We start from the raw sequence: 26795 nt of genomic DNA, 5'->3' as shown, positions 1-26795 counted from the left end.
TTTTAAATGGGGTAAATTTATTTTCCTGTTCAATATGACGTGCTGCTATTTGCTTCCGAGTCTGCTTCCGGTGCGGTTCACCTCAGCGATTGTAACTAATCTCGCTATTGTTCTGGCACTAGTTTTTCACTGAAATTCACGATCATGCGGCTTGCAAATACGCACAGAACGCTCGGACAGGCTGTTGCTACCTCCAACCCCCCTGTCTACTGGCAGGGAGTCGAATGAGGCAAAGGCACTTTTTTCTGCTAGCTCCCAGAGAAGACAACTTAAGTTCAACCTAACTTCAAGCCAGTGGGTTTCATATATGACGTTCTCTCTGCTCCTCTGACTACACTCACCTTCCTTTTCTTTACCGGACAATACTGCTTAATGCAACTTTTAAGGGAGTGACATGAGCAGAGCTCTACACAATGTAAAAATGAAAAAGGCAAGCAGGCTGTTGAATTGGTTTCAATGTGTTTGTCACAAGTTCCGATTAGCAAGATGACAAGGGCGCAAAAAATTTGTGTTCCACATAAAAAATACCTGCCAGATGCAATATGATGACAGTAGATCTTCTAGATACAATATAGATACGCAACAGGGATTACACTACTCAAACATTAGTGCAACCGAAGATATACCTGAAGAGCTCAGGATAGGGGTGTAGTATTTGTACTGACCCCTCGAAAGCTGAGTGCGGTTAGTGCACCGCATATGTCGGCTTTTGTTATCTTTTTATCTCGACGTGCCGCTAAAGCATTACAGCATAACTTATATTTCGTGCGCTCGTGGCCTCACCTGCAGTAATGGGTCGCATGAGCCGGAGGATATGCACGGGTACAGGGAGGTAGCATCCTTCATGGGTACTTTTCAGTACTATCAGCTCGTGAATTCCCTCGCGGCGTCTCTGATTTGCAATTCATTATTGTGCGCACTTTTTACAAAAACACGCATCTATTCATTACACGTCGTGGAGAGAAAATTTTTCTACTTTCCTGTTCGGGCACGCTCTGAACCACGTAAATGAATGCCACTCGAAAATCATTAGGGAAACCCTACCACTTTCCAACAGCACCTTTTTATCTGTTGCTTGTATTTGATACCTTAAGAAAATCAAACTCTGCACGGAATTTCAGCTTATAAAGTGAGCTCCGAAGCCTGTATCCATACTTATTTTTATTTAACCTTCCAGCTGCTCTACCTGGGAGTTGTGCTATACGGACCGTCACTTGCTCTTGGATCGGGTAAGGTGCTGTCTGCACACCTGTGCAGCCTCTTTTCTTTTCCATTGCTTTTCTTCCAGGTTCTGCCATTTAAATTTTCGAACCAGGTAATAATAGGTATTTTTCATAGGTTAAACAGAATGCAAAAAGGTATTCGACAAAAAGATTAAGTCCTCACTTTTTGTCGTGGGTTTCATACAGGAGGGTTCTTTCAACCACTCAAAAGCATTAAGGCCCCGTTCTAACATTTGGTGTGGAGGTAAAGTCATTGTCAAAAGCGTAGAGACTAGATTGTCTCCTTCTGAGCCATATAGTGGCGCTGATTTAGCATTTGTGGAGGTTCTTTCCATTGGAGAGGGTAGGACAAAAAACTTACCATCAATTGTTTCGGAACACTGGACATGCATTACAAGCCGCGCTAAGTGGCTCGAAAGCATACCCCCTTAGCTTTACACTTTGGCAAAGACGGTACAATGCAAGAGGCATGGCTGCAATTTTTACGTACAAATGAAGCATCATTTTTTTCACTGCGATTTAACTTGTTCGGCGCATAATAATAGCTTTTGAACTTGCTCAGTGCTCAAAAGCATGCCAGGAAAAACAAATTCCACAGTATTTTTTGTGCTGAGTGCGCCGATACACATCGCTTGAGTTCGTTACCTGAAAGTGTGATGCATTTTCTCTTCAGCTAAGGCGTCACACTTCCTGTTCGAGTTTGCTTATGTCCTAACACTCGTCTTCTACTTGTGACAGTGACGGGCTTCCCAGTATGGTCGTCCATACTCCTCAACGGGGTCGTCTGCACTTTCTACACGTCAATAGTAAGCCTTTGCCGCATACTTATCAAGTGCGGGATAGTGCTTGCAGATCAGGAATTGACAAGGGTGATCAGGAGTCAGAGTTGCATGACCTAGAAATACATCAGTTTATTTCCACTAGGGCCAACAATTGGCATATTCTAATTTAAGACATTTTGTCAACGGTACCTGCGGTAGTCTGGATAGAGACAAACGTACGAATGTAGAGAAGAAAATGATGATCGCGTAATTTCTATATTAGTCGGGCGCTTATTTGCAAGTTGGCACCGGAAGGAGGGACAGATTGTGGCTTTCAAAGGCGTTTTCAACTACTCACGTCTTTTGCCCTTTTACTTCCATTTCTCCCCCTGCTTCATATCCATTTCTTTATTTTCCCCCAGTGCAGGGTAGCGAGCGAGCTTCGTTTGTCGATTAACTTTACCGACATGCTCTCTTTTTCTCCTGCTTGTCTTTTTCACTAAGTGAATTACGTTTACATCTAATCTGTACCAAGCCTTCTGCGCTGGTTGCCTTCTTCCGCAGACAGATACACAAGACGTCCGCGCACTTAAATGCTTTTGAGAACAACTTATTCGACGTCGCATTTCTTTCCTCCTCATTCCCATCATTAAAGCTCATACAACATCGAACACTAAATTGAGGGGTAAATATACAAGCAAATGGCAGTTTGTTACTGCCTAAAAATAATGTGCTTTTTCGAATTACTGAAGTTCCCTACGATTCATATAAGTTGGTTGATATTCAAACGATAATTTTTAGGTCATGAGGCGTCATCGGAAGCGCTGCAGTAGAGTGCTCATACTTACGGAGTCCAATATGACGCTGTGAAAGGACACAACGCTAGTATCGCAACATGAAGTCAGTAAATTAGCTGCATAGCCGTCGAGTGATACGTGCAGAGGAATCACTTAGTGGTATTAAGGAAGCCACACCTTTGGACATGGTATTGGTCAAAGGTGCGCATGAGCCATAGACTACGAGAAAAACGCAGGCCATTATGCTAACGTTGTGCCGCTTATTTTTCTCTGATTATTGACATTTTCCTATATTTTATTGGTTCGAATATTCCAGTGGAATACTAGATTTCTTGTTCAGAATCCTAACATTCGGAATGAAATAAAAGTACGTCTCCATAAGATTTTCTTTCCTCACCTTCATTCCGCAGCTCAGTGTCCTTCATTCCCCCATCACGCAAGCTCACCATGATACTTCTATCCTCGTGCAGGGTGGAATCAGAGCAGTAGTATGGACAGACGTGGTCCAGATGATCCTCATATACGTAGGATACATCCTGGTCATCGCATGCGTGAGTGGCCGCTGTTCTTTGTGTCCTTATAGTGGCGATAACTGCACAACAAAGCTGCTGTATAAAACATCACGTTATAGACAAAACTTTTCTTCCTTCTTTTTCCATGGAAGAGCTGACGAATATGCAATGATGCGCATTTGCACTCATGCCTCGTTTATATAAACACGTAGGTTCCTTAGGAAACTATCCATGAAGCGATGCATTCGTAATAACGAATCGTGAAAGAAAACATATCACAAAAAACACTGATTGGGGTCAGATTTTCTGCATATATGTAGACAGCGAAGTGGAAGCATGCGATTTTTGCAATTATAAGCTCGCCGACTAGACAGTGTTATGACGGAGGTAATGTGGTGCGATTTGACGCGTCTGATGGTCTATCATAAATAAATGAGTTAATGTCTACAACAACTGTTCACATGCATTAAATCAGCGCTTAAACAGCTGAAAGCCACTTAATATAGCTTTCTACTTTTCACAAACTGCTGAGAGAGTTCATGCACAGAGTATGGAAGACTGTAAGGCGCATAGATTAAGCGACTTCACTCTGCAAAGCATGAAACCACGAAAGAAAAGGGCCATTGTACACCTAGTCATTTACGCGTTTAATGGTGTTCCTCAGCTGCCCAGCTTTCAAAGTGCATAAATAAAACTTCTTGCGGGGGGCAGTAGTGGTCTTACTCTTATCGCGGTCCTATTAAATCAGGAAAATAGATGAACCCCAATGGGCACTGTGCATTTCCTTTTGTTCATTGTCGGGATAGCGACCTTCCATATTAACGAGGCGCAAATACATTGAAAAAGGTTGTTTCCAAGATTTGTTTCATGATTCGAGGAGTGCCGATTTTCGGAAGTAGTATATATCAGCGATACATGACTGTATATTATGTTTATCGCTGTTTAGCTGGAGAAATAGCACAGCCAAAGTTGGTAAATCCGATCCTATATGTGTATTGCGCTAGGGTTGCGTGAGATCAACTCTCGATGATGCAGTCATTCCTTATTTTAATAATAGCGATCTATAGGAAACGTATTGCTGAGTTTTTTTTTTAAATTATTCTGTGAACTGTGCGTTTGAATCTGCAGCTTCTTGCTGTCTCCGTGAAGGTCTTAGTCGATTTGAACTAGGCTTATCTTTCTGATTAACCGAAGGGTAATGTCGTTTGCATTCTAATACAACAAAGTTCTTGCCAAGGAAGGGAACAAGTAGCCCATGTTTGGAGTAATCGGAAAGTAGTAATAGCATTAAGCTTGGGCAAGCCATTAAAGTACTTTCGAGCGTACTGCACCTTGATAGCACTGGATGGGTAACAACTCGTCTATATAAGTAGCTTACAAAGCTGTGTTGTTTCGACGAAGCGGTTTTCCCGGTCATTGCGGCTTTTAAATTAAAAATAATTATTTAAAATAAAGGCACGGCCCCAACCAACCTTGTAGTGCGTCTAACAGCTTTGCGCGTTAAAGGCTTCATTGCTGGTACTCCCAGAAATCCCCATAAAGGTGTCCAGTTTCGCAAGAAAGAGCATTAGACAAACGCACCTCATGTGTCCTTCCCATGTCGCACTGCAGCAGGAGGGCGCGGTCTCAACGCTGTGATGCGTGTCCTGAGGTGGTGTGATATGTCGGGCCGCGGAAACGCTCGGTCCGTGTCGGCTTTAGACTTGTCTTCTCGCCCAAAGCCACGCAGCATGGGGGCTTTTCTGCTGATTACAGTAGGCTAAAACTACTCATAGGAGTTTCATAGTATCCTACATACTTCAGGATTGGTAAAGACACAGTCGAATTAAGTGCGAACAATTAGTACCTTTCTAAAATTCCGTTGCGCCTAATTTAAGTTTATTACAATTTCGCAACATGCCTACAGTTTGACACCCCAATCCCATATATTTGCCACATCTCTAAAGGACCGAGCTTTGAAGCGCATGACGGCCTAGCGGTATTATAAGGCACTCAGTTTAAAATGCAGTGGCAATAGAAGGGATTCAGTTTAGACTCCCCTTCCTTGCAGCTTTATTTTGAGCTCTCTATTACTATATGCCCTCTCACGCAGGGGCTCCACCACATTGGAGGCTTCGCTACTATGTGGAGGTCAGCGGATGAAGGGGGCCGCCTCATAATCACCAAGTACGAGAATTATATTGATGCTCTAGTATACCTTTACCGGTTCTTAATCGCGAAATTGTCAATGCGAGAGCGGTAGAGCGAGAATGCATCAGTGCGGAATTGAACTGATGGCTAACACAGTTCGCTCCATGCTTCGTAGTCGTTAGATGTGTTCGGGTGAAGTTCTTTGGCGGTGTAACGCTACGGTGGCCTTTTAGAACCGTTTCGACGCGCTCGAAGAAGAAAACGGCGCAAATGGTAGTTAAGAACATTTCCACGTAAGCAGCACGTTCCACTTAGGCAGCACTCTTGCCTACGGCGCAGCGCCTCCTTGGCCCTTTAACGCGGGCGTCAGGTCGTCTATCGATAGACGATGGTAGTACCCAGGAGAAAGTTCCAGAATGGGCGAGCAGGCACAATCGCTCTTGTCAGCGTCCCAGCGCCCGGCCTCGGCACATCTCTCACCGTGCCCTTGAAGAGGCAGCGCGCGCGGAGTGTAGATTACCATAAATGCGACTACGTCCTAGCAGTCTATGGGAGAGCAGCGCAGCGTTGCGGATGTCGCGGTGCTTGCGCTCTGTCTAAGCGCTCCCATCCTTTCTGGAAACATTGTACGTAGATACTTAATAGCGCCTGGCACCACAATATTTGTTTTTTGATCAGGCGTTGGCAGGGGAAGCCGGCAGCATAACTCTCAGGATCACCAGAATTCTCAGGAAAATTTAAACGGCATATTCATTAATTAGTGTAACAATAAGCTGAAGTCCCTGAATTCTAACTAAATGTAAACGCCTACCCTAATTTCGTCGTCATAGCCCTCATCGCTTCCAGTATTCTATTTCTAACATCACGACTGAAATATTACCATCTTATAAATATTGACCTTATAAGTATCGAGGAGTCACTTCGTGTTATGATTTATCATCGCGCACCCATGTTGGCGACATCAAAAAAGTATCGAATAAAGCACTTGGTTTTCTCAAGTTCCATCTCCGCTCCGCCCCTGCACATGTAAAACTAATCGCATATAAGTCATTCTTGAGATCAAAAATATGGTATGCCCCTTCCACTAATGAGTGCATTAAAAGCAGTTCAATTTGTTCGACTAGGTTCACCTATTCTTTGTACAGATTCAGCATCAAAGTTTATTCGTGTAAAGCGATACGAAGGCTACCGCCCTTTCCATTCAGTATTAAAATTTCGAGCCTCACGCTTTATCACCATTTTTTTTTATTGTACACACAATTATCCTTCGTATAGAACATCCTTTGCACACATATCTCTCAGGGCTTATTATCCCCTTCAAGTAACCCGGCCACTATCGCACACTATTGCTGCCTTTTCTGCTATTATTTTGCTGTTCGTTTTTGAACAGTAACGTACTGGATGACCTACCCATTACATTGCGCACAACGCTTCATCTTGTTATCTGTGAGGTTCTTTCCTTTAGATCTTCTCGCCACCTTATCCTGTGGCTTATTCCGACACAGTAATCTAAATAGACGACCAGACTGACCAAGCTAACAACGAATACTTTTATGTACAGACATGGACGGGACGAGCGTAGAACGAGCAAGTGGGACGATGACAGAACACAAATTGTCAAAACGTCACCAAGATGTTGGATGGAGAAGCCGGTGCAGACGCTCCGGGTAGTCAGAGTTTTGGGTCGGTGCGGTAGGGCCTCGGTAAGCCCGTCGGAAGGCTAGGCCACTGGATGGGGCCCAGTAGGGTCAAGAGGCCTCGGGTTGCCTTTCCGCGGCCAATGCTTCAGGCTTCCCCGACGTGCCTGGGCTCAGCACGGCGCCGAATGCTCGTGCCAGTGAAGAGCTGGCGCTGTGGCACTCCCGGGCCCGACCACCGTTCCGAGTTTCGTGGACGACAGGAGAACAGGACAGGATACGGCCGGCAGGCCCCAGGTCTGGATCCCCGGGTCAGGCCTGGCAGATGACGCACCGCTCCGAGCTCCTTGGACAGCCGATCGGCTCCGCTGCTCGCCTGTTCTCTCCTGCTCGTGCCTCGCGCTCCTCGAGCCAACCTCCACGTTTTCCTCTTCTTCTTTCTCTTCCTTCTTTCTTCAAATTATCATATGTTCTTCACATTATCAAAACCGTCACCGATCCATTTCAGTGGTAATTCGCTGCTTGTTTGCATATTCTAATCAAATACTACTTCTTTTGTAACGTCCCCAGCACAAGGAGTTCATTAAGGTCATGAAACTGAGCTGAACTGAGCATCTTCTTATAGGAATTGAACTAATACTATGCTGCGTCTGCCTTGCTTTGCAGCTTCAGCCTCAGCCCCTATGAGACATACACGACGTGGACCATGCTTGTAGCTTGGACAGTCACGTGGATGGGCATGTACTGCACTAACCAGACACAGGCACAGCGATACTCCAGTATACGTTCACTGAAGGATGCCCGGAAGTGGGTACTGTTGCATGTCCTTAACTATTGCCGTTGTTTTTGTAGCTCTTGTTTAATGTTTTAGTGCGGAAAATGTTCGCATTGGGGGTTCTTGTGTATCTGAAACTTTCTGTGCCACAAGAGGGGCTGCAGTTCGTTTAGCGAATGAGAAAATAAATTTGGGGACAACGAAGTTTCCGGTTTGGCGCATCACGCGTCATCTTGCATAGTTCCAGATTGCGACTCTCCTTGTTTATCTACGTTCACGTGAAGGCACATTGCTGCATGCTTAACCAGTCATTTCTCAATTTCTGCTTCTATTATCTCATGCATAGTCATTAATATACACCAGTAAGCTGCCATGTTACGCGAACGACAACCCGACATAATAACTGTATACAAAGATGTATAGCTTTGTTCTAACCTAGCTGTTCATGCATTTCTGAGTCAGAATCCACGGTCTCGGGTTCCATTCAGATCTTTTCCAAACTCGGTAAAGCAACGCGGCCTTGTAAAGTCACACAACCCGGCAACAAATCATGTCTTGGCCACGTCAACTGCTCATTATACTGCCCGCCAGACGCAGAGTCTTGATCTGCCGCTCACAACGAAGACAGCTGCTACAATGCCAACGCCGAGGTTTCTGCTCCAGGGTAGCCGTGCCGCGTTCATGTTAAATTTTGGTGCTTTAAGACAGTTTTTTCCAAGGTCTTTTTTAATACTTTTTTTTCTTTTGCTGCGGAAGCTTTGACAATGTTAATTTAGCTCATCGTCTACACCATCAGGTAGATTAATTGTAGCCTTCTGCACACGAGGACAACTTAATGGAATCAGTTCAGTTGTAACTTATGCCGATGGGCATATGTTTCAATTGAACGGAATGAATTTAACCTTTACTACTAAGGCCTTCCGGCAGCAATTAAATTTAGCTGAATGGCTCATCTTCAACCTGCCAGGGTGGATGGACGAGATTGATTAGGATTTAGTGAGGTGAACTAAAGCTAGCCTAAATTCAAACCATATTTCATCTGTCACATCCCCACCGCGAAATGTGCTGAAAAATCTGCATCTCCGAATTCGCGGGAGAAAAAAAAAGAGGTATAGATACGGTAGAGGTCGAAGGGTGACCTAGTAGCTAGGTAGGTGACGGCAGGAGCGGCAGGTGATTTTCACGAAAACTATCTAGAAGGTACGTATACAATTGAAAGGCCAGGTTATGGTACGTGTAGAAGAATGTGTACTTTGGAAGTGGTTGCATGCTGGAATGCAGATGTATATGACTATATCAAAGTTATAAAAGCTTTAGTTTAATCACGGGTTAAGCCTAGCTTTGCTATATTTTTATTTTTCCTCTGTACCGTCTCTCCCTTTCGTACATACATAGATAGGGTTCTTGCTGAAAATAAGATTTTTTGATTTCGTACTCATGTTGTCTCTGGAAAGTATCGTTCTTCAGAAGTCATTTCGTAATCGTTGTAGTCACAAGTGTAAAGATGAATAGTTCAGCGTATGGCCAAGCGAAAATGAACCTGTAGGTAAAATACTATCCATTCACCCCGAACAAGATGGGTTCATTCGACCGAACAGATTGAATGTTCGTTTCGTTCATCACGACGCAAGCACATCTGCGCACATTCAGTGTGCGTGTTTTCCCTTAGGGCCCTCCTGCTGTGTGTTCCTGGCGTAGCGTTAACCGTGCTGCTATCGGTGCTCTCTGGTTTGACCATCTACGCTGTGTACAAAGGCTGCGACCCCAGGCTTACAGGTGATATCACCAAGGCAGACCAGGTCAGAGACATTGGACTTTAAAAAGTTTCTGTACCCTTTATAAACATTTTTACCTTGAAATAGAACGTGTTATTAAAGCCTCGATAACGGGCGTCGGAACAATTACAGGTCACAGTTTTCATTAATTAAAGGCGCCCAATTCATTTTTCAGTACAAATTAAATAATGTACGCCTTCTACACAGACTATAATTATAAAAAAATAATGGGTTGCACAAAAGGTTAAAGATGGGCCTCCCTGTAATTCACAAGCAAGGCAGTAATAGAGCTATTTGTTTGTACGTTTGTAATGAAACTAGGGTGCTACGCTAGGAGCGGAAAGACAAACGACGTCAGGGTGGGAAATTCGGACAAGTTGTTGAGTTGTTTTACACAGCACTCAATATATCGATGCCTATGGGTCACGGGATAACCCTATGCGACCGATTTAGTAAGTGGTAAGAACGTGAATCTCGTAACACATACGCCACCACACTGTTCATTATTTTGCACATGCGTGAACCATGCCGTCAAAGTCCCAGATACATTCCTAGAGCTGTCATGCGCCCGAAGCTCTGGCCTCTGGCAGAAGATCTTACTACTTGCTCACGTATGCTCCAATTTTACCATGCGTCTTACGAAAAATCTCTAGCCGAAGTTGTGATCCCAGTTTCAAGGTTGTTGTTATTATTCCAGCTGATGCCATACATAGTGCAAGACCTCCTGCGCGACTACCCTGGACTTTGTGGCCTACTAGCAGCTGCTGTTTATAGCAGCTCGCTAAGGTGAGCTATTGGTGATGTCATGCAATCTGTCTTAACGGTGCATGTAGATTTAAGACACCATTCTCCAAGCGTGTTTTCCACGTCCCTATCAAAATAGCGAAGCGCTCCCTATTCTATTGTTAAGCCTTCCATGCACAGGTTCAAAGTTGCAGAAAATTGCCTTAAATAGTATAATATCAAAAGCTTCGTCTTTTCAGAAACAATTACAACATTGAGCTTATCGGTAATATGTACGTCTTTCGTCTCCTGAAATCAATGTGGCTTTATTTTCAAAAAGTGAAAATGTCGTACTTCCAAGATATCTTCCATTGGTGGAAACAAGTTTACAGTGTCATTACCACGTACTATTTTCAAAACAGCTTGAGCTGCTATTCGATCCATCTCAATATATCTTAGCTGTTCGTTTCCACAATTTCACACATATGTTTTTGATGTAACGACAAATCGTCTGAACTTCCCCAGGTGTACTAGGAATTTTATATCTGACACCACATTCAATGAACCCTCATTCGAATCCCGCCTTACATTCCCATTTGGCAAATTCTGTACAGGCAGCTGTCGTCCCTGGTAGCCCTTTAAATTACCTACTTGCAATCCACGTGACCTAGTTGTCGACTGCTGCATGCTGCAGGCGTGAGTGTGACTTCTCTCTCACAGCGCCCATCCCCGTACCACCTTCCTATAACTTCCACCTTACTCCTCCACCTTCCTCTTATAAACTACTGCCCTCCTTACTGTTCAGAAGCATTTCATTTCTCCAACTTTCATCCTGGCTTTTATGTGAAGTGCATTACAGGCTCTAGTCACACACACCCTCGATTTCACTGTAGTCACCAATAAGCTTCTTTCAGGTGGCGCATCATTCAATCCTTATCGTAACCAACTACTTTCATGATAGCCACCCGAGTCCTTGCCGTGGCAGTCCAATTCCGGCTAAGAATTCGTTTCGTCTCAGCACACATATATTATGCTGAGGCATGCAAAAGGAAAGAAAAATAAAGAGCCTCTGCCCGTGCCACATAGGCTAAACCACTAAGGCGGCCGTTACCTCTCACCCTCTCTTCCGTTTTCCTACCACCTAAAGGCAGGGAGTGGATTTTACCTCGCCACTCTACCATATGCTAGCTGAGGCAGTTGGAAGATGATAGATGGCATATCATAGTCGTGTACATGGTGTGTGACACTTTTGCCGACAAGGACCAAGACGTTCACTACGCGCAAATCAGGCACGCGAACCTAAAATCAGCGCTCGTGAAGCAAAAAAAAAAAAATTTAAATCATAGTGTAATAAATCACACCTTGTTTTGGGCTTGACTATATTTAAAACAGTTGGACCGAAAATATATCCGCGGTCAGCAGTGCGCAAAAAAAGTATGGTCCAACCGAGGAATTCGCGACACTTTTACTTTGTCTCTCCGGCTCTCATCCGCAGTGGGCGAGGCAGTACTAATTCAGCATTCCTGCCTCAAGAGAATCGTTAAGTCATAAAACCTGCTGTTTGAACCATGCATCCAGGTGCGAAGCACCAAAAATTCAAGTGATTTAGTTGGATTAGCGCACAAAGAAACGTAGTGCCATTTTGTGGGCATTTTGTTTGTTTCGGAAGATATATACTGCTTAGTTAAAAGCAGAGAACTGCTCAGCCGCAGATAGATAACAAAGTCCAATGACGGTATATCTAAAGATATTAAGCATACGCTCAGGCTTACATTACGCGCGCATCAGTTCTTCGTCACGTGAAACAACCTAGGCATCGGCCCTCGACCTCGTTTAGAGCCAGCAGTCAGGTCGCATGGAGACATGTCAGAGCAGATGTCGGGACATTGAGTGATGTAATGTCTCGACATAATTCTGCTGGATAAATTTGTGTTCACATTTTAAAACTCCATGCTACATGAATCTATAGTTTATAAATCCTCGTGAGAAGGTGCATAACGTTTGTGCAGAAATTTACGCACTAAGGTAGCATAACAGGGTTAGTGAAAGCTAGGGTCATTCCCACACCTCTACCAAACTACGAGCGTGCCTATGCCGTGCGCTTTCATTACCACTTTTGTCCCTTTCCCCTTCGCCTTACAGCCCGGTCATAATATTGCCACTGAGAATGTATTACTGCCATTATTAGAGATTCAACAATTTTATATGAGTAACATATAATGCTCCTCAGACGCGAATTGTTTGCACAGCCAAGATATGTTTCTGGAAAATCTGGGCGTATTTTCAAGCACTCGCAGGGCGGAGAAAAGGGTCACGTGCTCCACTTGTTACTTCTCGTTTTGGTTGCATCAGGCGGTTATTAAAGCGCACTATACCGCCTACCACGATACCGGGCAGAAGCACATAGGGAATCGGCAGTTTATGTTATCACTAGCACCGGACAAAGCGTAAGCAACATCATTTTATCACAATCTTATCGAATTTGGCAGCAGCGCTCAAAGTCCTAATAATGGCATTTTGGCCCTTAATTCTGTAGGTCGATGGCGCCCAATGAAAAACAACTAGAGGTATTGCGACACACACACACACACACACACACACACACACACACACACACACACACACACACACACACACACACACACACACACACACACACACACACACACACACACACACACACACACACACACACACACACACACACACACACACACACACACACACACACACACACACACACACACACACACACACACACACACACACACACACACACACACACACACACACACACACACACACACACACACACACACACACACACACACACACACACACACACACACACACACACTACGGCGTCTCTCATAGCCTGAGTCGCTTTGGGACGTTAAACCTCACAAACCAAACCACACACACACACACACACACACACACACACACACACACACACACACACACACACACACACACACACACACACACACACACACACACACACACACACACACACACACACACACACACACACACACACACACACACACACACACACACACACACACACACACACACACACACACACACACACACACACACACACACACACACACACACACACACACACACACACACACACACACACACACACACACACACACACACACACACACACACACACACACACACACACACACACACACACACACACACACACACACACACACACACACACACACACACACACACACACACACACACAACAACAACAACAACAACAACAACAACAACAACAACAACAACAACAACGCTTGTCTGTCTGACTGCTGCATATCTCAAACCTAATGTGCAGTTTCTGGCCGTCAAACACTACATATAGTACCGAATTTGTTCCGAAATACATGAATTTTGTGGCGCCAGAGCTACAACAGTTGCTTATATTTGTATGTGCTGCGCAGTTCTGGTCTCAAGTTTTCCTAATCGTAAAGCCTATCTTCGAATACTTCGGTTTCCTATCTGTTTCTTTCCTCACAGGAAAATAATTTGCCTTATTTTGCGCAATTATGCGGAAAGCGTTTTTCAGGAAAAAGCATGTTCTTTCATGTTAAATTTTCCTTTTTTTCTTTTCAGCACGTTGTCTTCTGGTTATAATGCACTCGCAGCTGTGACCTGGGAGGATTTCCTTCGTCCTCGTCTTGACATCAAAGAAACCACTGCCCTCAGACTCACTAAGGGCATTGGTAGGTAACAGCACAATTTGTTTACGCAGATTACCCGAACAAATAAAAATTGCAGCAATACTATTGCAATTGCAGCCGCTGCGTACGGCCTACTCTCCATCGCTCTTGCCTTTCTCGCCGGATCAATGGAATCTATTATACAGGTAAGAAAATAATTTTATTTGGGTATTGTAACTTGTACTTTTTGCTTTAATAGCTGTTCTAAGTACTGAATCTTGAACGGAGTAGCCCAAAGAAAGATAAACACTTTGATATACTGATACTGATGAGCTCTCTACATCCAGCAATATTAATGAGGACTTATATGTATATATATATATATATATATAACATGAAGAAATCTTCCATAAATCATTTACAATCTACATTTCATGTACTAATGTAAATGTGCTATGGTCTCTGATGCATGCCAAGTGGTTTCTTTCTTCTGACATCGCTCCTCTTATCATTGTAAAAAATAATACAAGGCGAAGACCAAGCTTGAAGTACGTTTCTTTTTTATCTAATACAGCAAGCAGCATTTGTGGACGAATGAAATACCAACGTGCTTGATTAGAGCACTCGGTGATGATAGGGTTTCACTAAAGTTGGCGTAGCGGTTTTTCAAACGCAGGCCGTCTCATCTTTGGTGGGTGCCCTGGCTGGTCCTCTGGTGGCTATATTTTGTCTCGGCTTATTTCTCCCTTGCTGCAAACGAAAGGTAAATGTTAGCATAGGAAATGCTAATATTGCTTTATATTGTGTCCCTTGATGGCTATACTATGGTGACCTGAGCCTAAGGCAATATGCTTTGACCTCCTTATCTTATTGAGGCAATTATTCAGTGGAAGGTTGCTAAAAAGCAGAATTCATTTTTCAATTCTTCTGATTTTTCCACTTGCCCTATACATATGCGAAACTTCTTTAGCTCATGATATGAATTTTAGGTTGTGCCGCCATTGACGCTCATCTGTCGTCATGTCACCCTGCCGTGCGCTTTGTGCACTGTCTTTTTTTTTACCTCTATGCGAGAAGCTGCCCACCTGAGCCGAATATTGCACTCTTGCTCCCAATAAACATTTATCTCTCTTTATCTACGCGAGAAATTTCAGTGAGGTATTTCAGTATCTATTATTCTGCAACAGTATTTCAGTATTTTCAGTGTTTAATACGGCGCTTTTTTCAACTCTTTCGTTTCTTGCGATATCCAGAGGTGTGCATAGATACGCCATGCAACCTCTACACCTCTAATGAAAGTGCACTATATCTACAGTACACCAGCGACCAATCGTCTACCACTTCCGTCTCAAAATAGATTATCTACACGTGCATTAGCTAAGACGATAAAATGTGTATCGCGTTAGCAATTCTTGGCGAAATATTATGCACCTATAGAACAAATTAAAAATTGAGACACCAATTATATTTTATTGTAGCTGATAGGAAATACTTAGGAAATTAGGATAGGAAATATGGCTTGCTCATATAAGAATTTCAGCAGTCAAAACGTGAATTAAGTCTTACATGTCGAAAAGAAGATTGTTCAGTTTTAGAGAATAAAAACCTGTTAGACCGATATTAACAAAGCAATTTCAAAGATTAATTTGTGTAGAGGAGAACGTTGTAGACTTCGAGGGTTTTAGAAAATGTTATATAATAAATAATGCAGGATATCTGTAGAATAGAATGGATCTTCGTGTACTCGTTGGGTGACAGTAACACCTTGATAGCCTCTCTCAAACTCCTTCAAGCTTTCCTTGAAACAATATTGTAAAATTGAGCGAAATAGGAGTGCCCTTAATGCATGGCTATTGGACAGTACTATAATGCAGTGTGCTATATATGAAGTGTACAGTAAGCAGTGTAGAACATCAGATACCTTCCGTCGTAATGGAGGGATTTTTACTACACATACTAAGAACTGATCTAACTGTCAAATACAATATGAAAATGCTACCACCACGCATATCTAGCAGCCATTGTGTATATGGATCCAACCATTGTTGTGTTGCGCATATAGAAGTAACACACAGAAAACAAACACGATGTGATGCATATATTTGCTAACCTTTTGTATTTTCGATGGTTTTATTGCTCATGGCGTGTGACCCAGCATCATCACTGTCACTTCCACGCCTCCAAGTTTACTGATTCTCTTCTAACTGCTTGCAGCTTTGCATATGAAGTACATAGCCTGAATCAACGAGCTCAGAAAAAAGAAGAATCGTGGAAATGCAATATAATAAGCAATATTTATTGCCTCAATGCATCAGAAGGGCACATGTGATTAAGGATAAAAATGAATAAATTAATGAAAAATAGTTTGCTGATAATATGACGTCCAGGAGTGAGCAATGATGTCCATGCGTCCAGGAAATACACGATGCAGGATTTGTTGTGAAAGCATCGATACCGTCAGATGCGAATTCTGAACGGTTTAAGTGTACGCGTTTTTACACCCCTCAATATATAATGTATTTCGTTTTGCGAACGTATCAACATCCTAAATGTATATGTAGTCGTAAAAGCCTTCAGCCCTGAACGGGCTTGACCTTTCCGCAAACAGGCTGATAAAAATAAAGGGCCTGCCGTATTCGGGAACTTGCTTCTCAAAAGTCGATTAATTAACGTGCTTGGCCTTTGTGTAATACATCCCACAAAATAAGAACTGCGACTTCCATTTCCATGTCGTGCGCCTTGCAGGGTGTCATGGTGGGCACCGCTGTTGCCGTGCTTATCTCCGTGTGGCTCGCCCTGGGTGCTATTGTGTACCCGCCGAAAGCACACGCTTTGCCTACTACCACAGCCGGATGTATAAACTTTAACCGGACCATTACGGCGGGATCCTACGAGTTGCCACCAACACCAAGGTGGGTTGAGATCCATGCGTGCAGAGTAAGATCCTGGTGCACATCGAGTTCGCTTTCTGTAATTCAAGAAAATAAGTCGTATGATTTATACCATTCGCGTCACTTTCAACAGCGAAGAGAAACCAAATGAGTCAGCAGTGAGTGTTTAAATCAACATGACCGAGGCATTGTGGTATTTTGCTCAAGCTTCATAGCTTACACGCTGCATGAACCCACACGCTTGTTTGCAGAATTTCATGCAGTCTAATTTAAATCAGTTCAAAAATGTTTTGAGATGTCTCCGGCGACACATATCAGGCAAAAGAACAACATTGACAAATCAGATACGGATTGCGAACCATACAGCTCTAATTCCACCAGGGTTACCGACTCTAGGGTTGTTGTGGTGGATGTGCAATTAGAGTGAGATTTTTATTGGACATTCTTCTGGCAGTGGCATCTTTATGTTCTACCACATCTCCTTCATGTGGATCGCCTTCATTGGTTTTATCGTGGACATCATCGTTTCCTTGGTCGTCAGTCTTATATTCGGTAAGAGCTCCTTTTGGCTTTAACTTTTTTTTTTTTCGTCTGTGTCATCTAAGCGGATGTTTAGTTCATGATGAGTGCATAAAATATTGATGTTGCAGAACAAAATATCACTTTAGTGCGAACAAGTTCAAGGGTAAGTTCCCCCAAAATTCGGCTTACCGTTGTCGGCGCCGGCTGTCCGAGCGATAATTCACGGGCGTGCCTCTGGCAGGTGACATGGGCGGCTACTGATCGGTCGTGGGTTGTATGACATCACGAGATGACAGGACAAGGACACGTTGGAAGGACCCGCCTAGGACTTCCCTTTTGAGATGGAATGGTTAGAGGAATCGAAACATCTGGGACCCTTGCATCCCGAGTCGGTCGAGCTAGCCCTAGTCCAAGCAGGCACTTTCGAGAGCTTGGTTAAATCGTGCTTTATATCAATGTCGGGGGCCTCTGACATTAAGTGCTAGCTTATGACGGCGTGCTAAAGAGTGCTCGAGAAGTAAAAGAGGTACATATTTCAGGACTGGTGATCAGAGGCTCCGGCACTTATTGCATCTTACGATATTTTACTGAAATTTTCACGATGCGTTCCTTGCAGTTCACAGGTTCTTCGTGCCTAATATCAGGGTGAGGCAGCGTTTCGATCCAACCAAATCAAGTTTAAAATTTTCCGATTTGGAATCCCAATAGCAGGGATTACTGCGCGCAGCCTTTAGTCCCTAACGTCACTAGATGCACGGCCATCGATGTTCGTTCTGGTTTTGCAGAAGACGAAATTCGCAGCTTTTATTTTGTCATTTCAGCTAAATAATGGCCTAAACTGTCATTAAGAGTCGCAGCTTAGCAAAAAATAAATAAATAAATAAAGCGCGCACACTACTAAATTTGGGACAGTATTGAGGACGTCATTAAGGGGTCTGTTTTATTTTCATCGCTTTATCCGAACCCAGTTTTGATTTTATTCTATTTCCTCTTTTACAGTACTACTACTTGGTCTTTTGAAAAACTGTTTCTTAATGTGAGGAAAGATAAGAGTGGTTAAAGGAATGTCATTTAGTTATCAACTCTAGAATTTGAAAAAATACCATGGACTTCACTTTTGAGCCAGTTGCCTTGTATGTGCGCGAACGAGGATCCTCAAGGGAAGCCAGAAATGGAAGCCGTTAACGCTACCATGCTATCCCCCAGAGAGACCGGGATTAATATTTGAATATATTGAGCCCGTAACCCAATATCATATTCCTTAAAATCCTCCTCCCCGGTACAAAAAGAAGCTTTTCTTTTTAAATGCCAGTTAGAAGTATTTTAAAAGAGTAAGAATGATGAAACTAAAACCGAGGTTAAATTTCTATGACGTCACTGGTACGACCGAAGCTATGACGCCACGGTTACAGCCGCAAAAGCAATCGTGTGCCCATTATTTAGCTAAAGTGGTGACTGTAAGCGACAAATGGGTTCATTATTTGTAAAAAATGACCGAAAACAAGCTCAGAATTTGGTCCCGCAGCAAACGCAAAGCGAATATAAACGGTCGTGCATCCAGGTTCTTCACGCTCCCAATGTTGCTCTTAGAAATTCTCCCTATTGCTGCCACGAATCGGGACATTTTAAAATTCATCTGTGCTGCAACAAAACATTACCGAGTTGTGAAACTTGGTACAAATTACCAGTGAACTCCGAGCAACGTACCGTGAAAATTTCAATAAAATCTGAGGATGTTAGTAAAACGCCACAATTGCCCTTTAAGATAGGTCCCACCAAGTTTTATTATAACCAACGCGTATGTTTTGTATGAAAAAGCGCCCAATACCTTTCTGGCGTAAAAAAAGCATGCAATATCGCATTATAGCAAACACCACAAATCATATGAGAGTGAAGTACCTTTCAAAAAACGCAAGTCACTTACGTAACGCAAGGGCATATTTTAAGCGACCAATGCCCACCTGGATGCATTATAGTGCTTTACCAGTAGCTGTAAATATTTTGGTATGTGACGAAGCAGGTCTCCGTTAAGTTGTTTCGCGGACAAATGATCACTAAAAATATATTTCTTTCAGAACGGGACGATGCAGAAGCGGTAAATGCAATTTACATCTTCCACTTGGTTCGCAAATATATGAGAAAGGATGTCCATACGAACCAAGACACTAGAGATGGGACGAAGTGTAAGTTACCAAAGGTGAGCACTAGTAAAATAGTTACACTGCCACAAGCCGCCAGACACATCGCCTGATATAACAAATGTGACCGTTAAGCAGAGTGTACTGTAATAATAGAACTGGAAGGATCGGATAGAAATGTTATTGCTTTATTGGTATATAAAGAGGGCTTGTAGGATGGGCGCGCCTCTAATGAGGCTTGATACATTCAGAGACAGCTCAGTATTAAAACGTCATCTGCATGCTCAAGGCGGCTCCTATAAACACCTTTACGATATAAACGTCACTATATTGTTCGCTTCTCCTTTCTAGACTGCTGCAAATCACTAGCGCAGTGGTTTCCACCCAGCTAGCTCCGAAGGCTCAAAGCGAACAATATGGCGACGCAAGTGACCACTTGTTAGAAAGGTGTATAATGTATACCAATTTTAAGCCATCCCTGCCAAACGCAGCGCACCTGCTACGACCGCTGGCAGGTGCACCTTTGGAATGCATGTTGCAACCGCGCGAAGAGAAGAAAGCAAACAAAGTGACCTATAGCAGGTCACAACAGAATATGGGGAGAGTTGTGAGGTCCTACTTTCCAAGGCGCCACTGCCTTGATCGCTTTGCTGTGTATCCGGCTGCAGTACCTTCCATTTAAATTAAGATGCACAAAATTGACAGGGCATCATGATATATTAAAATAGTAGAAATATACAAGAGTTACATTCAAATCAAATACAGAACAAAAGCTTTGTACTCGATTTTTGTTAAATAAAAGTAAGATATAGCTATTAGCGAACAAAAGTTAAAAAGTTAAGGAGAGGAGACACGTAATAAAGAAACATAAGAAAATTGCACCCGACACTGCATTTGTACAGGTATATAATTTGTTTTAAACGATGATAAGGATTTTCAAGATAAATACCGAACACATTGAATTGACTGCATTAAAATTGGGGGCAAAATAAAAATAGCGATATAATTGCATTTCAGTTATACACAAAAAATATGCATGGGATGCAAATGATCGTAGCCGCATAGATAGATATAATAATTTTAAAACTTTACACCCTACAATATGTAAATAAAAAACTGAAGCAGGAGAGCGGGGTAGGCTGCTTAATAAAATAACTTTAAAGCAATTGCTCCAGGTGCATATCCATCTGGATGATGGCAAAGTCACGCAAAGAGCTTTGCATATGTAGGTAGGCATCTTACTCGCGGCTCATGGTGTTAAAAGAGGGGGGGGGGGGGGGGGAAACCTACACAACCATGACAAGACTACATGTGCATTATACTCAACTAATAGATTGGGAAAAAAAATGTTTAACTGATGTTAATGTTTAAGGAAGCAACTTTAAAAACTTCTATTCGTCCTTTATTGTTGAAAAAAAAACATTAAAATTTTATTTTTTCTGATACAAATTGGTCAAACGTAGGCCACTTGTTCTCTAGGTTGATGCAAAGAAATATTGCTCTAGTGTTTCATCTTTTCAATAGACACATGCTTCACCTAGTTCTGAAAAAAATAAATGACCACGGGCTCCTTAACTAGTTTGTAAATATTCGTTTCATATCTAAATGACGCTTGTGCTTCCTCCATGGCTACTACATTTAACCATACGACAATATTTCATGGCAGTGCACTATATTATGCATCACACAGAAATGTGAGATTCTTTACTACGTGTACGTTTCCTTGCGCATGTAAGGCTGTGCCTTCTAAATAAACTGGAGTGTGGAACTTATCCAGTATCTTCTCGCGTAAGTCCATAACTTATGCAACAAAGGGAGGGTACTTATGAAAAAGCCTTGTTATCCAGACTTACTGCGGAGACGCGGGTTAACATCATCCTACTCTTGGTATCAGTAGCATATTTGTGGATGGGATGCTGCTCCTTAACACATTAATTATTAAACGAATCCTACAGACGAAAACCAAAGCTGTTTTGTTACGTCTAGGATTATGTTGCTAGTTTTACAGTTATAATATTAATTGTGATTTAATTATACATACTGGAGCGCAGTGGAGCACTATGGCAGGAGTGAATGAGTAAGGCATTCATTAAACTATGCAGTGTGGTGTTCAGTGCTGAAATCAGCTAAAAAGAAACAAATAAAAACAAAAACAAAAATTATGAACAAGAGAGGAAGGAGCACATGACCTCCGGCCGTTGCTGGCATGTACACAAATGATTATGCCTCTTGAATGGCTGTTACAAAACCGCCCAAATCAAAGAAGCGAATCTTATCCTGAAAGAAGCGAATATCTTGAGCAAATGACTTTGTCAAATGATTCAATAGCAGCCTTGCCAGTATCGGTACTTTTGTGCATGAATGTAGCATATAAAGTCAACTAAGTTAAAAAGATGTAACAATGTGCTTGACCTAGAAGAGAAACCAACATAATTTTGCAAACCGTAAACGAATAGGGCGGCTTATAGATACCGTGAATATAAGAAGCATAGCAAATATTGCGGTTTCGTCAGTTAGCTCTTACCCCAACAGTATACCGTGGGTGGGCCATAGCAACCATAGAAAAGACCGGGGCTATCCTGCAAACCCTAATGTGGCGTTCTGCATGAACGATGTGACAAAAATGTCATTTATTTATAAACATTTCTGCAGCGCCGTGAAGGCAGAGTTGCACAAGGGGGGTGCATACATACACGAATAAATCATACAGCATGTGCTAACCATCTGTACAGGATGGAAAAGAATATATGACACATGACAAAAGATTTAAAAGACCACAAACTGTGCCTTCAAATCTGTTAGTTTTCAGGGAAAAATAGAAAGAATTAAGAGGAAAATCAGAAAACAGCAGCTCAGGATTTATGCACACCACAAGTCCGACAACATTGCTTGGAACTTATCCTCGGACTGGCATTAAATGACACAACAAGGCAGCTTAATCCATTCATTGATGGCATGTGGGAATAATTCTCTACATGGTGGTGTGCTGCCTTCAGCTGTGTAAAATAGCATTTTTAAATCTCTCTTCTGTTCTTAAATAATCCTTGTGTAGTCAATGAAAACTGTGTATTTGTGCCTAATTGTGAGTGTCTTTTTGTTGCGCTATTAGCCTTTCCTTTATGTAACAATCCTTTTCTATACTTTGGAACGAACGTACAGTCCTTTTCAAAAATGCACAGCCCAAGGCCTGTGCCGGCTTAAGGAGTGACTCCGGGGCCACAGAAATAATCCGCTAACCTATGTAGTCTTCGAATTAAAAATTAAGTGAATTGACGAAAACTGTGCTCCAATCGATACCCATATTGATACGACTCAGTCCTCAGACTTGGTCGTTTTAATACTGCATAGAAAAAATTATGGGTGGCATCTGCGCCAGAGAAATACAACACTATGAGCTTGCGCAACACTAGTGTTGAAGCTACATGCAACAGAAAAATTATTTGCGTCGTGAAACAGGTAAAAAAAATTTGCAAATGCGATGTGTCTGTAACAATAAGTATGTAAGTTATAACTCACACCAATGGTGTGAAAAATAATTCTAAGAAGACTTGCACACGATATTCCATCCATCTTTACTAAGCTTCCAAATGTCATTGAAAGCTTTATTCGTGTCTTCGTGCGGCCAGCTTGCCGCGGTAGCTCGGTGCTCTGTGCTCAGTTTAAGGACGCGGGGCCAATTCTGGCCACGATGGCCGTGTTTCAATGGATTAGAAATGCATGTCGCCCTTACAAGGGCCCTTGTGTAAGGGCGTGGGAAAGCACTCCATGTAGTAAAAAATTTCGGAGCCCTTTACTAAGCATCCCTCGTAACCGATGTCACCTTCAGGCAATAAGCCTTCTAATACAAACCAAGCCAAAAGAATTCTTTTACCTTTCAGGCAGCTGTGAAGCATTCTCCGGATCTGGCCAACAAGATTATGAAGCCTAATTTTTATTCTACCTATGGGCCACGTACAACTAAATATTCATGTAGCGTACAAAAGCAAAATCTTATGTAGGTCAAAAATCTTGTTTACTTGCGGGAGAGAAGATAGTAGCCTCGGCCAGGTAGTCTAAAATGTTTTCACTTGACATCACATAATCTGTGGGAAGTTGAGTGTCTAGTCATCTGTGGCCGCCATCTTATTTGCGCTATATTTTAGTTACGTGTGCAAGTGCATTGCTAGGATCCCCCAAGCTGAGCATTCTGAATTGCGTGTGCCGTCGCTCTGACTGGCTAAACTGCTCTTTGATGTCACAATCAAGTGATCTTGCGCGGATGATTAAAAATCAGGCTGACATAGCTTAGCCTTTATTTAATATTAAAGTTAAACAGTGAGCAACCTTATCTTGTCAACTACTGCTAAACGACAGCAGACCAAAACTAAATCGTTGAGCCAAATAGTACTTCTGAGCACACAGCCCTGGGTGTTACCTGGTTAAGTCTCTGGCGATTTAGTTTTTGCATTTTGAAGAAATAATACTTCAAGACGTTGGATAATACCTTCTTTGCTGAATTGATTTTGCTTGAAACGCCCAATTTTCTACATTCTTTCGGAAAATATCAGAACATTCACGACGACGTCCATGAGAATGTTTCAACGGCGTTGTGCATACTCGTACTCCTGTCTTCCGTTTTAAGCTAATCACATATATTTCACGTGAAGGAAGATCTATTCAACACTAATTGACGTCAAATTACAAGTCTTAGACTCTCGGAAACGATGGTTTAAAGCTTTATTAATTTGGGCAGGGAAACATTTTGATGTCGTCCTTATTTGCTCCTGCCTAAAGAACGGGATACTCTAGAATATTCCAGTTTGTTTTAGAGGTTATTCATAAAGACTACTTTCGCTATTTGGCGCCCAAAGCCCAGAACGGGCGTTTTGATCATTCAGAGTATGAAGCGTTGAGGAAAAGGAGAGTTCTATAAATAAGCAAGGCAATACTCAATCTAAACGTGGCTATATTCCTACGTCGCTTAATATAAAATCTACAATAGATATCCTGTCTTCGCTGCAGGAACTGTATGTTTTAAACAGCGGTATGATTTCAATACAAGTTTGTACAGCAGGTGTTGGTTTAATGCTTGAGTAAAAAATAAACTTCTTTTGCAAAATGTAACTGCCAATCATTGTAATTTATGCGCTGAAGATGGTAAATATAGAGATGGCATGTGTGCTTGTTATAAAGAATGATTTTTGTGGAACGTGGTAACTCTTCTGCTTTTGCTAACTTTGTGCTTCTTGGTTTTTCTGCTTTCCGCAGCATGAAGCCGAGCAAACCGAACACAAAGCTCTGGTACAGCAGCGCCGACAGCCTGCTTAGCTCCTCATTACTTCCCTAGTTTACAGATTACTGTCAGCCGCTAAGGGTGCTTGCTGGCATAATCAAGGACCACCGGCAAATTCTGGCACCATCAACAATTGCCATACACTTCTAATAAATGCAGGAAGTTAGCATTGATTTTCTAAATAATGCTACCCGTTTGGGATGCTTGAAAATCCAGAACATATGGGACGCAGAGATGGCAAGGGAAGCTTATTTTCCTCTAGGTGTCATTATCTTCACGCAAAATCTGTATGCAAACCGCTTGATGCAGCTTAAACACATGCGCACTTCAATCTTTCGATCTCGATTTCGTTCGCGGAAGTATAGTGAACCTCTCTTTCTGTGTGATGCGTTAATCGATTTGTTGGTCCTTACTGGCTTCATAGTTTATGGTGTGTGCCGGCTTCGGGAATACTTTCCCGGTGCTTTGTCCAACAGAAGCAATCGCAATAGCACACGTTGTTGGGTGAGTCGGTCATGCATTGTAAGGCAAAAATCTATTTGGTAGAATAAAAGGACGAGTGGAGGACTCGGGCAGGGTAGAGAATAGCGACTAATTTCATTAATAGGAACGCATTTTAATAGGACCAAGGGCTGAATTTTGTTGGTCGCAATACCAGAAAACAGGGTACAACCAAATTATTCGGTAGGTCTCACACAGGCATTGAGGGGCAAGTGTAAGGTATCAAGAAATAAAAACTTTGTTTAACTCTCGGGTCAGCGGGCCCAAAACACCCTCTCCTTTAAACAGATTGTTCTTCATACGTCAGCGCCAGTGTAATCTTCGGTCATAAGCACCACCTGAACGTCTCATCTCCTTCGTCTGTGGAATTGGGATATAGCAATGACATATCGAAATGTGCAGAGGTGTGTCCGAAGTAAATAAAAACATGCTGCATTTCAATAAACTGAAAGCTATTCTAATCATGCTTTAAGAGTATCCACATATGCCTGCGGAGACTGTCAAGGGCGTGAATATCTCCAGTTGATGCGAAAAAGGTATATAATCCACATGAAAAAAAAAGGAAAACGAAACGTAAATCTCAGTGAGTGTGACGTCATTAACCAAAATTTTCAAAATCTACAGTGAAAGAAGTGATACTTGGGGAACATCTCTTCACTGAACATACCTTTTTGAGCAGAAGGCTCCTCTGTACAGGAGAAAAATCTATCCTTGAAATATTTATATATCCATACATAAATATAGATCGCCGAATGCAGCCGAGCAAATTCGTTAGGCAGTATAGTGTCGTCCACACTGTCATTGGCTCAACTACAGCAAGTGTCGCCAAGGTCGAAACGTACCTTCTGAGCAGCGAAAGATGGAGTCTGCTCTCTAGATCGACATTCGCGGACCCTACGAATAAAGCTAATCTGAGCTGAGCGGAGGTCAGTGACATCGTGAACAAGTTTTCTGAGGCTACTGTGTGCTACTCGTTCTATTATTTTTACTGAATTTGAGGCTAACTCAATCAGCCGAATATTGTATAGATGTTTTCTCACCCTGAATTTTTCTACTACAATCTAGGTTAGGCCCCCATAAAACTCTAAGGAAACCTAAAGTTTCTATTTTTCAGTAAGTTTTTGTACTCTCCTCCCTCTAGCCTCCTGTCCATCCTCTCTCTAGGGGCGTAGATGTTAATAGTAAAATGGTGTTATCGAACCTCTGGCCCTGCTCGCGACCGAAGGGCGATAAATTAATTTCTATAACTTTACTGTTCCCTGTTTTATTTAACATTTAATCGCTTTCCTTTGTTCACAGACACCGTATAATAATGTTGAACTGACGTTAGGATATGTTAATGACCTGAAAAACAAGCAGAAATGAACAGAAGCTTGCTGGAGCTTTCACCTCATAACTACGTCACGATCCCTCCGTGGCAATTTGGGATTTGTTCTCCGTGTCATTTGACCCCTATGG

At 42.5% G+C, this 26795-nt stretch overlaps 1 protein-coding gene and 1 long non-coding RNA gene across 3 annotated transcripts in view; one reads left to right on the top strand and one right to left on the bottom strand.

Moving 5' to 3' along the window:
- LOC146207818 (uncharacterized) overlaps positions 1-8499 on the bottom strand; it is a 41184-nt gene extending 32685 nt beyond the window's left edge. Inside the window, exons 1-2 of one of the 2 annotated variants that reach the window (XR_014704285.1) lie at positions 7053-8499; positions 3179-3373 (exon numbers count right to left, since the gene is read on the bottom strand). This is a non-coding gene — a long non-coding RNA (uncharacterized LOC146207818). The remainder of the gene's footprint in view (positions 1-3178; positions 3374-7052) is intronic. The other variant, XR_014704284.1, reaches the window with a different exon arrangement.
- The window catches only part of LOC146207817 (sodium-coupled monocarboxylate transporter 1-like), a 28974-nt gene extending 3178 nt beyond the window's left edge, over positions 1-25796 (top strand). The window contains exons 3-16 of the mRNA XM_084590545.1: positions 1178-1229; positions 1962-2029; positions 3252-3332; positions 5386-5459; positions 7727-7867; positions 9505-9634; positions 10308-10396; positions 13967-14076; positions 14152-14219; positions 14690-14776; positions 16759-16925; positions 17359-17456; positions 19502-19623; positions 24812-25796. Of these exons, the coding sequence (XP_084446671.1) occupies positions 1178-1229; positions 1962-2029; positions 3252-3332; positions 5386-5459; positions 7727-7867; positions 9505-9634; positions 10308-10396; positions 13967-14076; positions 14152-14219; positions 14690-14776; positions 16759-16925; positions 17359-17456; positions 19502-19623; positions 24812-24871 (1347 nt within the window). The 3' untranslated portion in view covers positions 24872-25796. The remainder of the gene's footprint in view (positions 1-1177; positions 1230-1961; positions 2030-3251; positions 3333-5385; positions 5460-7726; positions 7868-9504; positions 9635-10307; positions 10397-13966; positions 14077-14151; positions 14220-14689; positions 14777-16758; positions 16926-17358; positions 17457-19501; positions 19624-24811) is intronic.
- Positions 25797-26795: the final 999 nt, after the last annotated feature.

This window comes from Amblyomma maculatum, chromosome 1 (genome assembly GCF_055883805.1).
Source record: "Amblyomma maculatum isolate TAMU_Amacu chromosome 1, ASM5588380v1, whole genome shotgun sequence".
Classification (NCBI taxonomy): domain Eukaryota; kingdom Metazoa; phylum Arthropoda; class Arachnida; order Ixodida; family Ixodidae; genus Amblyomma; species Amblyomma maculatum.
The sequence above is the reverse complement of the archived record's forward strand: the minus strand, read 5'-3'. Positions and strand labels throughout refer to the sequence as shown.